This window comes from Curcuma longa, chromosome 2 (genome assembly GCF_044706935.1).
Source record: "Curcuma longa cultivar G26 ecotype Majalengka, Jawa Barat chromosome 2, ITB_CL_G26_1.1, whole genome shotgun sequence".
NCBI classification, from domain to species: domain Eukaryota; kingdom Viridiplantae; phylum Streptophyta; class Magnoliopsida; order Zingiberales; family Zingiberaceae; genus Curcuma; species Curcuma longa.
In genome coordinates this window covers 3347339-3363139 of record NC_133862.1, presented here as the reverse complement: position 1 = coordinate 3363139, position 15801 = coordinate 3347339, and the positions used below count along the sequence as shown (strand labels likewise).

The 15801-nt window shown below is 37.9% G+C and overlaps 2 protein-coding genes and 1 pseudogene across 2 annotated transcripts; 2 read left to right on the top strand and 1 right to left on the bottom strand.

Annotated features, from left to right (window-relative positions):
• The first annotated feature begins 1888 nt into the window (after nt 1-1888).
• LOC141822399 (histone-lysine N-methyltransferase SUVR3) lies at nt 1889-4521 on the top strand. The gene is made up of 2 exons (XM_074709846.1): nt 1889-2531; nt 4018-4521. Exons 1-2 carry the CDS (start codon nt 1889-1891, stop codon nt 4401-4403), a joined length of 1029 nt encoding a protein of 342 aa, XP_074565947.1. The 3' UTR covers nt 4404-4521.
• A 1786-nt stretch (nt 4522-6307) lies between these two features.
• On the top strand, nt 6308-8268 carry LOC141822292 (protein VAPYRIN-like). Its single transcript, XM_074709733.1, has one exon. It carries the CDS (start codon nt 6498-6500, stop codon nt 8127-8129), a length of 1632 nt encoding a protein of 543 aa, XP_074565834.1. The 5' UTR covers nt 6308-6497; the 3' UTR covers nt 8130-8268.
• Nucleotides 8269-9228: 960 nt separating this feature from the next.
• Nucleotides 9229-13149, bottom strand: LOC141822179 (fra a 1-associated protein-like; annotated as a pseudogene).
• Between the last annotated feature and the right edge of the window lie 2652 nt (nt 13150-15801).

The following is a 15801-nucleotide window of genomic DNA, read 5'->3' as shown; positions in this document are numbered from 1 at the left end:
TGTACCGTAATAATCGTGTAGTAGTAGTTATTGCTATATATAACTACTACAATAACTATAGTTACTATAATAATATTGAAATAAGAATATTTTTAAAATCTTAATGAACTCTCTTTTAATATTTTATTTTCAAAATAGAACACCCCCTCCTCTATGAAAATAAAATATTTTTTTTCAAAATAATAAAGATTAAATGAATCAAAACCTTTAAAATGATAAAATAAATTCTTAATAATTTGAAATTTAATTATTAATTTAAATAAAATGAATAATTTAAGAAGGTCAACATCTAATTAATTAGCTTAAAGATGCATTAAATTGAGATTGAGAATGTTTATCTCAGGACAAATTGAAAGGAGAATTTCAATTTGAACAGTATTTCTTTTTAACAAAAAAAATAAAATTTAAATATATTTTGACTTACTATATCTTATATACTTAAAATTATGATAAATAATTACTATCCTTTTAATTAACTTAATTATTTATCATGTTATTTATTACTCATAAAATATTTTCCAAAAATATAGTTTCAATTATGGTATTTAATAATTTTATTGAGATAATTAACTACTTTACTTTAGTAGAAGTTTCACACTTCTATATTACAACAAATACATTATTTTTATTTTAACTATAATATATATTAAAATTCTATGGACATATAACTTTTAGGATGTAAAGGAAGATATTTATGTTTAGAAATTATGTAGTAATGTAGAGTAGTACTTTTGATAAAAAGCTATTTATACTTATAAAAGATAAGTTTTTTATGTAGTGCAAGATTATCTAACTATTTTTAGTTAAAAGTATTGGACAACCTATATATAATAGAAAATTTAAACTATAATTACTTTTGGAACAATCACGTTTGTGATTAAACATTATATTTAAAAGGTGTAAGACTTAATTGCCATGGAAAAGCTAATCAATATAAGGACAAAGATGATCATATTTGTATTCACAGATTATCTAAATATTAATAATATCTAAACATTAATATCTTTTTTAAAACTTGAAAGTCTAATTTTAGATTTCTTATATCGTTTAAAAATTCTAATAGCAAATGAAAATAATAAATAGTATTTTTTTTAAAATTAGGTAGATGACCTTAATTACATATATATATATATATATATATATGTATATATGTAAAATAAATGTATTTAGTATTAAAGTAGTAAGGGCCAAAAGTACTTAAATAAATAATATCTAAACATTAATATTTTTCTAAGAGCCCAAAATTTAATTTTAGATTTCTTAGATAATATTTAAAAATAATATCTTTGTAAAGTTCTAAAAGTCTATATATAATTATAATTTGCATTTTGCAATGCATACACATTGTTAAATATTTTTTGGTCACCTTACACTATTCAAATAAGCCATCTAAATATGAATAACTCCTATAAGATTTTAAGGTTTTTATATATGATCCCAATTAATACTTCTTATAATATATAAATGTTAAGTACTTTGGACTAAAATACTAACAAAATAAATCATTTCAAATTAAAAGCTTTTTTCTTCATATATATCTAAATGATAAAGTTCAAACTTAAAAGCATTAAAAATAAAATATAAAATAGATTATTTTTGTGAAGCTAAGATTAGTTTAGGCGGGAGAAAGTGCGCGAATAATAACTTCTGTGAATTTAAAAAGTGTAGGGCTTAATTTGGAATTTTAAAAACATAATAGAGAGGTTTGGGGATGTTATTTGGGAATTATGAAACTAGGCGTATTTTTTGGGCATTTAACTGAAATTTGCCTTGGGTTTATTTGGAATATGGTACCCATCTTACATCACCTTGTCGATGAGGAACTTTTGCAACTAGATCCAAATATTCTTCAATTTACTTTCTGACGTAGACTCACCGCTCCAAAGTCATGAAGAAAACCCTCGACGAATCCAGTCTCCTACGGGTGGCGGAGCTCGTCCTGCCATGGCTCCCTCCGTCGGATCTCGCCGCCGCCGCATCCTCCTGCAAGGCCTTCGCCCGCGAGGTCGCTTCCATCTCCTCCCGGCGGGCTTCCGACGCTTCCCGCGGCTTCGAGCGCCACCCAATCCCCTTCTTCAACCCCACCCCCGGCGGCCAACCCTACTCCTTCTTCCTCTACACTCGCGCCCCCGTCTTACCATCCTCCTCCATGGCCCTCTCCGCCCGTCCGTGGGGTGGCGTAGACCCTGATAAAAGTCGCACCTTGGATGACGCTTCTTCCATGTCGGCGTTCGCGTCGCCGATCGCCGGAAGTGAGGCCGGTTGCGACTGCAAGGATTGTTCGATCGGAGGGGAACTCGGCATCTGCCCGTGCTCGAGCCCCAAGGCGGGAGCTTTTCTCGCTTCCGGCGGCGGAATGGAGCTGATGCTGGAGTGCGGGGTGAACTGTTCTTGCGGAGATGAGTGCGTCAATCGGTCGACTCAGCGAGGTGTTCCGGTGAAATTGAGGATCGTGAAGGACGAGAAGAAGGGATGGGGATTGCACACGGCTCAATCCATTGCAAGAGGGCAATTTGTTTGTGAATATGCTGGTACAATTCTTCATCTTCTACTCTTCCCTTGCTGACTCCATGTTTACATATCAGAGAATTGGGGACGGATTTAAATGAGTTCATCCTATCAACCTCCTGAATGATATAGATGCAACTGCAAGTAATAAATGAACATGTTGTGAAAATGAGGTGAAGACTTAGATGCCCTGTAAGACTTAGCCTGTGTTTCCTAGGGGGAAATGAGGTCGAAAAAAATACCAATAATAGGGGGAAAATCTGTAGAAAACCAATGAAAATATTCTCTTCCACATATTTCCTATGAAGGGTGCAATATCTTTTGGAGAAAGAGATGTAAACAAACAATCACAAGGGAAAAGTGGTGTAAACAAATTTTGCTCCCATTTTGGCTAGGCAAGTTTCGGATTTAGAGAGATTTAATTCCTTCTAGGAAAGTTTCCCTTGCAATGTTCACTCCTAAGGAAACTAGGAAAAAGTAATACTTTCCACCTTGTTTCCATAGCCACTTTTGCCATCGTTAGCTTTTTCAGCCTTAAGATACAAAGTCTTAAGGTCTGATTATTTGAATGGAAGATATGAAAGGAGGGAAAGGATCTTAAAATTATACGGGGAGCTCCATCATTTATGTATAGTTTTTTTTTGTCATTTGTCCTCTCCTTTTTACCTTCCATCCAAGTAATTGGACCCTTAATGTTGAAAGTGGTGGTCAGCTAGATTGGATTACGTTGGTAACACTATGGAAAAATAAATCGATTTGATCGTATTGCAAGTCGAGCTAGAACTTGCAGAAGGGAGAGAGATGTTGGGAATGGGCTCAGCCGGGACATACTTCAATGGCCAAGATGGTACTTGCTCCAAGAAATAAGGAACAAAGCGGGGAGCATGCATACTTGTGCCGGCAAGCCCTCTAAGTGTGCTTGACTATTTGTAGGTTCCAAGAGCAAACCTTGGTTGTTGCATATGATTAGCATCTACCAAATTGATGAGCTTTAGATGTGGCCAGCATGTGCATCTTTGCTACCAAGTCGAGAACCACACTGAATGTGAGATCGGCGACAATATATGATGCCTCAGCTTGTTAGGATCCTGAAGGACGGTCATGGTCAGAGTATTTGTATGGATTGTATTCTTTTGATATCTGGCAAATGAGGTGTGATCCTTTGCTGTGGTTTTATGCCCATTTTGATTATTATGGTGTACAAGGCATTGTAGTGTGGGTTTGAGTCCCCCTTTAGTTGGAAGTGAAGGGGGTTTCTCCTAGTTGTTGGAATGACAATTGTTTCGATCCTTTCATGTTCAAACGAGCATCCAATTTATAGTCTTGCCAGAGATACTAATTCCTCTAGTTAGGCTCAAGTCGAAAGACAGCTTCTAACACTTGCCAAACTGACATCAAGTTATTAACTAATATACTCATGTGAAATGTTTAGGTTTTGGCATTAGGTTCTTAATTTCTTTGGGTTCTTTTAAACTTATTTGGCATTGCTTTGGAGTTATCTTTGTTCAGGTGAATTCTTGACAACAGAAGAAGCCAGGAGGAGACAGCGGACATACGATGAACTCGCGTCGTCTGGCAAACTTTCCCCTGCTCTTTTGGTCATAAGGGAGCATCTTCCGTCAGGCAAAGCATGCTTAAGAGTCAATATTGATGCTACTAAGGTGGGAAACATAGCTCGGTTCATCAATCATTCATGTGACGGTGGCAATCTTTCGACGGTTTTAGTAAGGTGCAACGGGTCACTGCTTCCCAGAGTTTGTTTCTTTGCCATGAAAGATATATCGGACAGTGAAGAACTTGCTTTTAGCTATGGACTTTCTGATCATAGAAAAGGCCTTCCCTGCCACTGTGGAAGCCCTTCTTGTGTTGGCAGGCTACCATCAGAGGAAACATGATTCGATTTCTCAAGAAGAGAATCTAAACAAGGCATTCCAAGTCAACCATGTAAGACTCCTAAATTTATTTCTTTCCCTGTTTCCACTGAGAATTGACTTCCAGCTTCTTCTAATTCATTTGCATCATCTCTATAAATAAATTATTGTTCTTTCATCTAATTTGCTTCGTTGTTGTCTCCTTTAACATATTGTTCAACTTATTAACTAGCAACAAGATCTAGACCCCATCAGTTCCTTATCATATGCTCTGGCACCAACAATGTAAACAAAGGTTTGCAAGTACAAGTCATGAAAACAACTCTTGCATGTATTGAACACAATCCAATTGGCAAAACAAACAGTGACATGCAAGAGAATAGTTCAAAAGTGATGTTTGATTTCCCTGTTGAAAGCTCTGAGAAATATCATTCAACTCTAGTCAGAACCTGCCAAATGTTGATTGACTACCTGCAAACTGTTAAGGATGTTACTCGAGTTTAAATAATCAATATAACAACTGTTTCACATCTCCTCGTAGCAAATTACGTGCCCAAGTCAAATGATAAGACACTCTTCCTTCATATACTTTATTTTTTGGCCTATTAGAACCTTGTTATTCACTTTCTAGGAATTAGCTAGCTGGTCTTGGGTTGTCTTGAATAAACATTAATTGTACGAAACAAACAAATCTATATAAATAACTCATGGTTTATGATCAATCACTCTTTTCCATGATGTTCTTTGTTCTTGAAACAGCCAGAGAGGCAGTTTCACAGCAAGAACCCTTCAAAACCTAATTTAAAACAGAAAATAACTCAAATTTCAGAGTAAAACGAAGTGATGTCAAGCATGAAATGTTTTACATCATTCATCAAATCTTTTATGGGTATTCAGTGGTCATTTATTATGTTCATCTTGAATCAACAGAATAGCTAGCTAATCTTCTACGTCTGTTTCCTTTAACATATAATTCAACTCATTATCTGGCTCTGAATGCTTCAAGCAATCCAATCGCTTCTTTATCACAAAATATTTTATTGACAATGGATATTAAGAAAGTACCAATGAGTCCAATTGGCAGGACAGTGACTAAAGGAACTTTAGCTTTGTTTAAGCCAATCCCAACATTGTTTATTGCAAGAAAACCAAATTATGGTGGAACAAGGGACACTAGTTTAATGGGAAATGCAGCAAAGTAGTTTGCTTTGAGGGAGGTTGAGATTTCAGAGCCACAATGATTTTGTTTAGTGTCTCCATAGGTCATAGCTTATTGATTCTCCATCTTCAAGGAAAGTCCAAGAGATTAAATAATTAAGAACTCACCAAATCAAGATTGTTTACTATCTGAAACTAAAATCTACACAATTTGAAGAACTAAAATCTCCATAGGTCATAGCTCAATTTCCAAACATTTAAAGAAAAAACCATGAATTGGGTCTCTTTGAATGTTTCAAAGACAACTTATATCAGATCACATAGGATTCTATTCTGGAAATATTCCCCTAGTAGATTACACAGGTGGTGAGGAGGAGCTGCCCCCTCATCAACACCAAAAAGTAGTAGGGAGGAAAAAATTTATATACTATGGTTGGTCACCATGAATTGGTTATCTTCCAACAAGCTTGATATTCTTTAGAACCGAACCAAATCGAACCGAACCAAATCAAATAAAAAGTGCTCGTCTTTGATCGAGTGAGCATTGATACTGCCAAAACCATCACCTATCGCACAAGAAATCACATAGAAAGATCATGTCAGAACCAACAAAGTCATTAGTATAGTCGTTATTCTACCTCTACCTATGATTTTCCATATCTTTGTTAACAGAGAAAATGACATCCTAAAGAATACCTTGTGGAAATTTTTTTTAATCAAATGGAATGACCTGCTCAAAGTAGAATTTTGCAGTCCGGACGCATGATAGAACAAGTCCCTCTTGTTCTTCTCACCCACCAGGTGGCGTGCTCTTCTTGTCGCCGGCTAAGTCATCTTCTCGCTGATAACTCTTTTTAAGCTCGGTCTCCTCTCTGCTTCGATTTCCCCAATCTCCTCTTTCTTCCCCCCCAATTCCTTGATGGGCTGTTGGAAGAGATCGCCAAGATCTCGAGACCATTGATGGATAGGCTAATAAGCTTAGAGCCGTCAAACCAGGTGCCCGTCCGGGTGGAACAGGGACAGAAGTGCTCCGGCCAGCTCGTCCTCCGCAACGTCATGTTCACCATGCCGGTGGCGTTCCGTATCGAGCCGGTGAACAAGGCTCGGTACGTGGTCCGTCCGAGTTCCGGCATCATCGCGCCGCTGGCGACGATGGCGGTGGAGTTCACCTACCTGCTCCCGCTCAACTCGGCGCTGCCCGACTCGATTCCCCGCTGCGACGACCCGTTCCTCCTCCACAGCGTCGTCGTCCCCAGCGCCTCCTCCAAGGAGCGAACCTCCACCGTCGACTCGGTCCCCAGCGAGTGGTTCAGCAACAAGAAGAAGCAGGTGTTCACGGACAGTGGCATCAGGGTCTTCTTTGTGGGATCGGCCGTGTTGACTCGGTTGATGGCGGACGGGTCGATGGACTCGGTGAGGGAAGTGTTGGAGAAGAGTGACCCCGAGTGGCGAGCTGTCGACTCGGTCGATTCGACCGGGCGGACCTTGCTCCATTTGGCAATTGCCCGGTCCAGACCGGATTTGGTTCAGCTCCTCCTCGAATTCGACCCTAACGTGGAGGCTACCGATCGGGCCGGCCGATCGCCACTGGAGGCGGCCGCGGCCGCGGGGGAAACCCTAATTGCTGAGCTTCTTCTATCGAGGCGGGCGTCGACGGAGAGATCTCGGGGGTCAGAGTTCGGCCCGCTGCACCTGGCTGCCTCCGCCGGCCACGCGGAGGTGCTTCGGCTCCTAATACTTAAAGGAGCGAGTGTGGATGCGCCCGCGGCGGACGGACGGACAGCGTTGCGAGTGGCCGTGGAGGGGCGGCGGAGGGAGTGCGTGAAGCTTCTGCTCGCCGCCGGCGCGAGGGCGGACGCCCGAGGCGGCGCCGACGGGGGGACGCCGCTCCACGCTGCGGTGGTCGCAGGGGACGAGGCCATGGTGAGACTGCTACTGTCCCGCAGCGTGGCCGGGGCGAAGGAAGTGCGAAATGCGGCCGGGCGGACGGCGTACGACCTCGCGGCGGAGGGCAACCACATGAGGATGCTGGACGCGCTAAAACTGGGGGACGATCTGGCGGCGGCCGCGAGGAAGGGGGACCCGTGGGCGACGGCGCGGATGGTCGAGCAAGGGGCGGCGGTGAACGGGCAGGACCAGCACGGGTGGACGGCGCTGATGAGGGCGGCGTTCAAGGGGAAGGTGGAGACGATGCAAGTGCTGATAGAGAAAGGGGCGGAGGTGGAGGCGAGGGACGAGGAGGGGTACACGGCGCTCCACTGTGCGGCGGAGGCGGGGCACGCAGAGGCGGTGGAGGCGCTCCTGAAGCGAGGAGCCGACGCCGAGGCGCGGACGGCGAAGGGAGCGACCGCGGCGGAGATCGCCGCCGTCTACGGGAACGACGAGGTCTTAAGGGTGCTGGGTGAGGGAGGGGCGCCGCCGCCGCAGGATCTGGTGGGGGTGGGGAAGGGAGGGGGCAAAGACAAAGCGGAGAAGAAGGGGAAGGTACGAGAAAGTAGAAGGCGGGGGAGGAGGATCGGCGGCGGCGCACTGGCGGCGAGGATCGGCGGTCGCGTCGACGTGGCTGAAGGGGAGGTGACGTGGTCGCACTAGATCTCAAGCGTTTTAGTCCAATTTTTTTGCGATATTTGTGATTTAAGTCCAAATTTGTTTATTGTTTGCTCCTCCTACTTCTATCCTAGTTGATGAAATCCGTCACCCTACCCTAATGATTCCCCACGACTGGTTATGCCTTGGGGGTCTTCTACCAAGTTTTAAGATAGTAAATAGAGTGTAATTGAATGGAACATTGTTGCAAATAAAAAACTCATTTAGACTAGTGGATCGATTAGGATAATATTGAGATTAAAGCTTGTCTATAATTTAACTTTCATTCAATATTATATGTAGTTCCTATTTTTTTTTTAATAAAATGGTTCTTCGGATAAGGATTTTTTTTGTTTTTGTTTTTTTGTTTAAAAGCATCTGCTTGTTTTCATCTTTTATACCATTCTTCCAATTTTTTTAATATAAAAATGGTTCATGTTTCTAGTTTGGTAAGAGGACTTGGCCCATCCATGATTTGTTTCACTTGACTCAAACTTTATTGCAAAAGGTGATAACAATCACTCCATATGCCCTATCATTATCCATCCTAAAGTCTTATGAAAGAAAGATAAATTATGATACCGAATTACCTCCTAAATGGGAAGAACTTAGAGAGATTTGAATCTACCATTCAAGTATCATTAGAAGCAATTTGCAGAAAAGAACAAGTTGATGAAGGAGAATCCCATCATGACATTCCCAACATTAAGATCAATTCAGGTTAGATAAGTAGTTTTACACAAAGAAATGCATAAACAATTTAGTAAGGCAATAAACATTTAAATCCTTCATAAATAACCTCGTCTAAACCTCTTATAACACGAACTACAATGAGCTTAAAAGGAAGGCTAAAAAGTATTAAAAAAAATAAGGCTTAAAGATTTTAAAATCACTATTACGCGAGCTGAGACCCAACCACCACTGCCATAGCCTTCCAGGAGAAAGATGAACAGGAATGACTTTCTTTATATCACGAAGAAAAGGGCCAATAATCAGTATTCCTATAAAAAACATTCATAAAAAATGTACTACACAGAGTTCTAGGCAAAACAAACACATTCTCTGTCACAAACTCTACATGCAACACAGAAACAAGTGTGACAAGCATACACTTCAGTGTGCTTCTTGATAGCACTCACTTAAGAGGACAAAGCAGCAGTTCTATTGTTTAGACATCTGTCATCTGCCCCGAATAGCCAGAGAAATCTGACTTGCTCGGTTGTGTAGGAGGGTCATTCTTCAGTTGCTTATCAGCAGGCCTGGGTTGACCAGATGGTGCTGGTTCACTTCGACGCTGCAAAGGATCTGCCATTGATCTGAAGAACTCATTTGTCATCTCTTCAGCTGCCTCCAAGAAATGCCTGAAGCCTCCGAACAATGTCCTTTCGATACTATTAATATCATTCTGAAGCCCGGGAAAAGTGAAGGGCTCCGCTGAAGGTGGGTCAAAAGGGATGAGTCCCTTGTTCATGTCTTCAGTGACATCGACTTCAGTGTACTCAGTATTTGATTCAACTACCTGTGGAGGCCTGTTGACAAAAAACGAAATAACAATGAACCAGTACTTAGTAACTAACATCTAATCTCAGGTATACTTATTCAAATGGATGAATTAAATAGTTGGACACCATGAGCACCTTTACAATGATGTGAAAACAGAGAATCATCTACATGTAAAATGTTCATTCCCAGAATGATGACCTGATTTTTTTTCTTTCAAAGCATCTACCGGAAGGAAGGATGGTATGGTTTACAATAACTTTGCGAGGGCTTGTCCTACTGGAATCAAAACATCAGCTGAGCCAACAACCTATTTTCTTTGAAAAGATTCACACTTAAGCATCAAATTGTTATTACTGAACAGGTAAAGGCAAGAACTGGAAGATTTGTCAAGTTCTATTGTTCAACCATATTAGACATGAAAATTTAATCTATCCAATTGGCCAAAATGTTCTGGTTTAGTAGTTTTCAATCATTGTCATGCAGGTAGCATGACCATTTAAGCCATTTAATTAATTTAAATTCTCAAATATGTACCAAATTAGAAGCGTAGACATCTCTGGAGAAAAAATTTTGGTTTTCAAGATATACATCTTTTAGAAGTATAACACATTAAATGAAAAATAAAGACAAACAAATAGACTTGCATATCCAGTTAACTTGGAAAAATGCTGATCAAGATCAGACCCATCTAAAAACTATGCTATAACATGCATCATTAGACCTAATCAACAAGGTCTGAAAAGATAAATAAAGGTGGTCCTTTTCTGCATTGGTACATTAGGATAGGCCACATTATGGCTAAAAGTAGTTTAGGGATTTGATTCAATCATCATCCATATCACATTGAAAAACTGTAACCATGGAAATGCACATTAATCTCTAACTATAACCTCATCAGATCTATCACCTATTCTAGAGCAGGTAGTAATGCACGGTCTGAGATAGGCATGCATCAGTATTTTTGTTTCTCCATGAATCTGGTACCTTAGGGATGCATCCGTCTCTTTATTCAAGTGATGACCCCACTAAAATAAAAAGATCCGGACTCTCAGGCAGCCTCATCCTGTAACAATGCCAACAGGTAGTACTCACCCTCCTTCACCAATTGGAATAAACATAGATTTGATGACCAATTGATTTGATGGAAATTGGTAAAAAAAAAAAAAAAGAAATATTTGGTTGGAATCAAGGCTGACATCTCTATGAATCAGAAAGATTTCACCCAATTAAAACCAAGAATATTATCCCAATATAAGAACAGTGAACAGACAATTGGACCACAAAGGGAAAGAAAAATGGAAATAAAGACACTTAGAGAAGACTTAGACTGTAGGAAACTTGGATTTATTTCTATTTTCATAATACTTATATGTGACAATGAACTACTGTTGTGGACTTTTTATTTCCATTAATATCATAACAATTGTTTAACTTACACTTTTATGAATATACTTAACCCCAAAAAAAATCTTAATAGTAACTAGTATCCATCCATATTGCTACATAGCACACTTGCACCATGCAACAAGTTGACCCCGCGCTGTTTGAATACACTTTTTATTCAACCAGCTATATGTTCAACAAATACAATTCAAGATTTTCCACCGCAATTAAGTAATAATTGTATTAAAATAAATTTTGAAAAGAGTTGGTTCTTAAACTAATACCACCATACATATTAGGAAGAAGAGCTAGTAAAAGATAGATTCAAATAACCATACAAGTGCAAAACAAATCGATATAGAAATAAAATAATTTAAAATTATTAGCATTAACAAGAAGCAAAAATTGAATAAATGATGGGCGAAAGTATTTTTCTTATCACAAAAAAATGCATCGCTTAATGAGACCTGAAAAAGACCTCAAAAGCAAACTAATAGGAAGGGAATGTTAAAGAATAAGAAGAAGAATACAATATACTTCAGAAATGATGGCTGAAACACTGCAGATGAAGCAATAATACAAAGAAATGAAAAAGGTGGATGCATAAAAATCAAATTCTTAACCCAATGATGCCCAAATTCAGAGAAACAAAATAACTTTTGGCAATAACTTCTCACAGAGAAGGAAAACAGTTACAGAAGGAATGAGCTAAGGAAAAAAAATTGGGTCACAACTAGAGCGTATTCAAATAGCATGGGTTCAACTTGTTCACAAACATAATGTCATTTGCACCATGCAACAAGTTGATCCCATGCTGTTTGAATCTTAACTTATGATTCCTTCAAGGAAAAAAGGGAAAGAAAAAAAAATCCTAAAATTGATTATTTTCAACCATAACAAAAGGTGTGTGATTATCTAGATTTATTAAAGAAAAAAGGTCCCAAATAGAGCACAAACATGTGAATAGCAATGCTTAGCTCTATTCGGATAGCATTGTAAATGATGCTCATGACCAAGCTTGGTACTCGGCTTGATAAATGCTTATTTAAGCTCGTTTGATATCAAAAATAAATTAAATGAACAACTTTGAACACAATTGAACTTAGCTCATAACGTTCATAACAAAGCTCACGAATAATTCTTGATTTAATTTGTTTATTAACTTGTAAGAATTTTTATTTAATCTTACTTGTTAAGTTTTTCATTTAAATGTACAAAAATATAATGCATCTTATATATTTTATACTTTTATATCATTTATAATACCTTAGATATGAGGAAATAATATGTTTTCCTGATATATGAATTGAAATGATAAACATAATAATATCTCTTCTTGAGCTTGATAGAAGCTCCACCTCTGCAAGATTCAAGCTCAAGCTAGGTAAGATAAATGAGCAAACATGAGCATAATCGAACTCAGCTTGGTTCATTAACAAACTCTAGATTGGGACGATGCTGAAGAAATAAATTCTTAGCAGTTTCTTTTTCAAACCATCGTTTAGGACACAACTGATAACAGCGCCTGAAAAACTTTTTTCCCATGAGTTTTTCCTCGCAGGAAACCAAAGAACAATCAGACGGCAACATATGCTACAGCAGACAGGGACACATACGCCTAAATCTGTTTATCAGAACAGATCCCAAACAACTATACCATGAACTCCCCCTGATCTGCTTTAAATAATCAGATCGTACGAAAGGTAACAATACTTGAATCCATAAAGATAATTGATCGCTCGCTCGCAACAGGGAATAAATAGGCGTCGAACAAACATAGGAACCCTAACCCAGTCGCACGGTCATGAAACAGAAGTACGTGAAACCAGGTGCAGAATTTTCAAAGGCAATGAGATACCTGCCAACGCAATCCCTCAGAAGCTGCTCTGTCTTCTCGCACTTGCGCACGAACCTGCCAGGCTCCACCTCCTCCGTCACGGCAGTTCGATCGGACCACCCTACGCGTCGAGAAACGGTCGCCGCCCTCAGCGGATCGAGGGGAATTAGGGTTCCAGTTAGGGCGGTTTGCGAGATCGCCGAAGCCCCGCCCCGAAGGCTCGTCGTCCACCCGTTTCCACCCCATCTCTCTCTCGCTCTGGCTGGTCTTGGCCTGCGGCGTAGTCTTCAGGTATTTTAAAAGGGAACAGAACTGATGAGTGAAATACGCACGATGACTCGATGGCTCAGGTCCGTTAGATATTGGAAAAAAAAAAACAGGATAGGAATTCGTATCTTATCTTATGAAAAAAATAAAAAAATAAAAATAAAAATAAGATAAAATGAACACTTTAAAGATCGACCTTCAATAATTAAATAATATCAATTAATTAAAATAATTTTATTTTATTATTTATTCTCAAAAGATTACATAATGACCTTATATATAATCCTATAACAATACTAAATCAATATAAAAAATATTAATAAATCTAATGAACCTATCTAAATTAATAACAAATCTAATAACATATTTTAAAAGATAATATTTTAAAAGAGTTATTTGAATAAGTCTATCTAGGAATCGTATTATTCCACTGTCCTTTAAAATAACCTTGTCCTTAAGGTTGATATTTTTTTTTCTTTTTCTTCGATGATTTATATAAATTGCTTCTTATGGTACACCAATTGAAATCTCCTTAAGTCAAATAACATTTTATAATTTTTTCTTAAATTTAGAATTTTTTTTTGGATCTTCGTTGAAAATTTATGAGCATGTTAATATTTTCTTTTTCTTCGCTTAGCCTTGCGGGTCTTGACTCCATGATTTGTTGGATGTTATTGGAGATGACAAGACATTATCACTTCATTTATTATAATGATAGAAGTAGAGATTGGTGTAGATCTAATGATTTCAATGATGGATGAATTCTCCTTATCATTGTCAAAGTTTAAGTACTTCTCGTGCAAATTATCTTTATAACTATCTTGTTATTGTTGAAATTGCTGATTTATTTCTTTTTTAATTGGAGTGCTTGAGTTGGATTCAACGATGAATGAATTCTCCTTATCATTATCAAAGTTTAACTCCTCGTGCAAATTGTCTTTATAACTTTCTTATTGTTGTTGTTGGTGTTGTTGTTGAAATTGTTGATTTATTTCTTCTTTGATTGGAGTACTTGAGTTGGAGACAAAGATACGATCCTTCAATTCTTGTACTATTGTGACCAAGGATGCTACAGTTTTTTCTAATTTATTCATCCGCGCTTCGTGCTTGACTTCAAATTCTGTAGCACATTTGTTGTCGGGTTAAGCTCCTCCAATCGTCATGTCAGAGTGGATCTTCTTCTCTTGAAGTCGGGTTAAGACCATGCTCTTGTTAGTGGATGTGTACTTGAGGTGTGGAAGGAATTGATGCTCGAGGTTGTAGCACATTTGTTGTCGGGTTAAGCTCCTCCAATCGTCATGTCAGAGTGGATCTTCTTCTCTTGAAGTCGGGTTAAGACCATGCTCTTGTTAGTGGATGTGTACTTGAGGTGTGGAAGGAATTGATGCTCGAGGAGATGTGATAGTGGTGAGGGAAAAAAACTTGGCTCTGATACCAAGAACCCGTGTCCTATCTTGCGAAAAATCAAAAAAAAAAAAGAACGAGGATAGGATGATCACTTCGAGGGGATCACTCTCCAATAATCAAATAGAATTGATTAATCGAAACAATTTTGTTTCATTGCTTGTTCTCAAAAGATTACATAATGACCTTATATATAACCCTATAACAATACCAAGTCAATATAAAAAATATTAATAAATCTAATAAACTATTCAAAAAATAATTATTAATAAATCTAATAACCTTATCTAAATTAATAACAAATCTAATAGCATATTCTAAAAGTTAATATTTTGAAAGAATTATTTAAATAAGTCTATCTAGAGATCGTATCAGAACATTAGAGAAATTGCAAGATCAGGATCACACAGGTGCCAAGCACATACAGATCTTTAGAAAGGATATTGGGGCTCATGTTGATATGAATCTCAATTTGTGTTGAAGATAAATTATTGATTTTTGGTATTGTTTTTAATGATATATTATTGAAGTTGTTTATCTCAGTGAAGCAGACTTGTAGAAGAAAACAAGGGTTCGAATCTCAGCGAAACCGAGATAATACCCTCCTCCATCGTGGTCAACTACAGCTTCTTGATTTACCTCTTCACAGATAGTTGTGAGGCCAACCGTGTGGGGCAACTGGGACCACGGATTCTACCTTTTATAAAAGAAGTTGTTTATCTCAAATCAATTTTTTTTAGAAAGGATAGATATTGAAGCAGTCAAGAAAGGTTTAAAATCTTGAACAATACTGGTGTTTCCGTCTTTGATTAAAATAATATTATTTTAATATTATATTGATATTTTGACGTTGAATGTCGGTGAAAAATTAAAATGAATATAAGACCAAATTTCTTTTCATTGAAATAGTAAATTTTTTATATTATCGATAAAGTTGAAAAATAAAATAAATAATACATTATTATTTTAGTATATACTCATAGATAAGATTAACACAATACTTCAGCAAGATTAATTAACACAATACAATAGATATGGTTTATGTAGAATAGTATTAAGTTCTATAGTTTATCAAAATGATATATTTTAACAGTTTTATAGTACAATATAAAATTTTAAATCATGTCCTAAAGTACTCACATTGGGTGAAGAATGGCTTTTGAACCAACACATAGCAAATACTCTTCTAGAAAGTAACCAATTGAGTTAGTTGGCACTCTCTAGTCTAGTCCAAGAAGTTGTTAATGTTGGAGCTATTTTTTAAGTTATTGATCTCTCCATTTG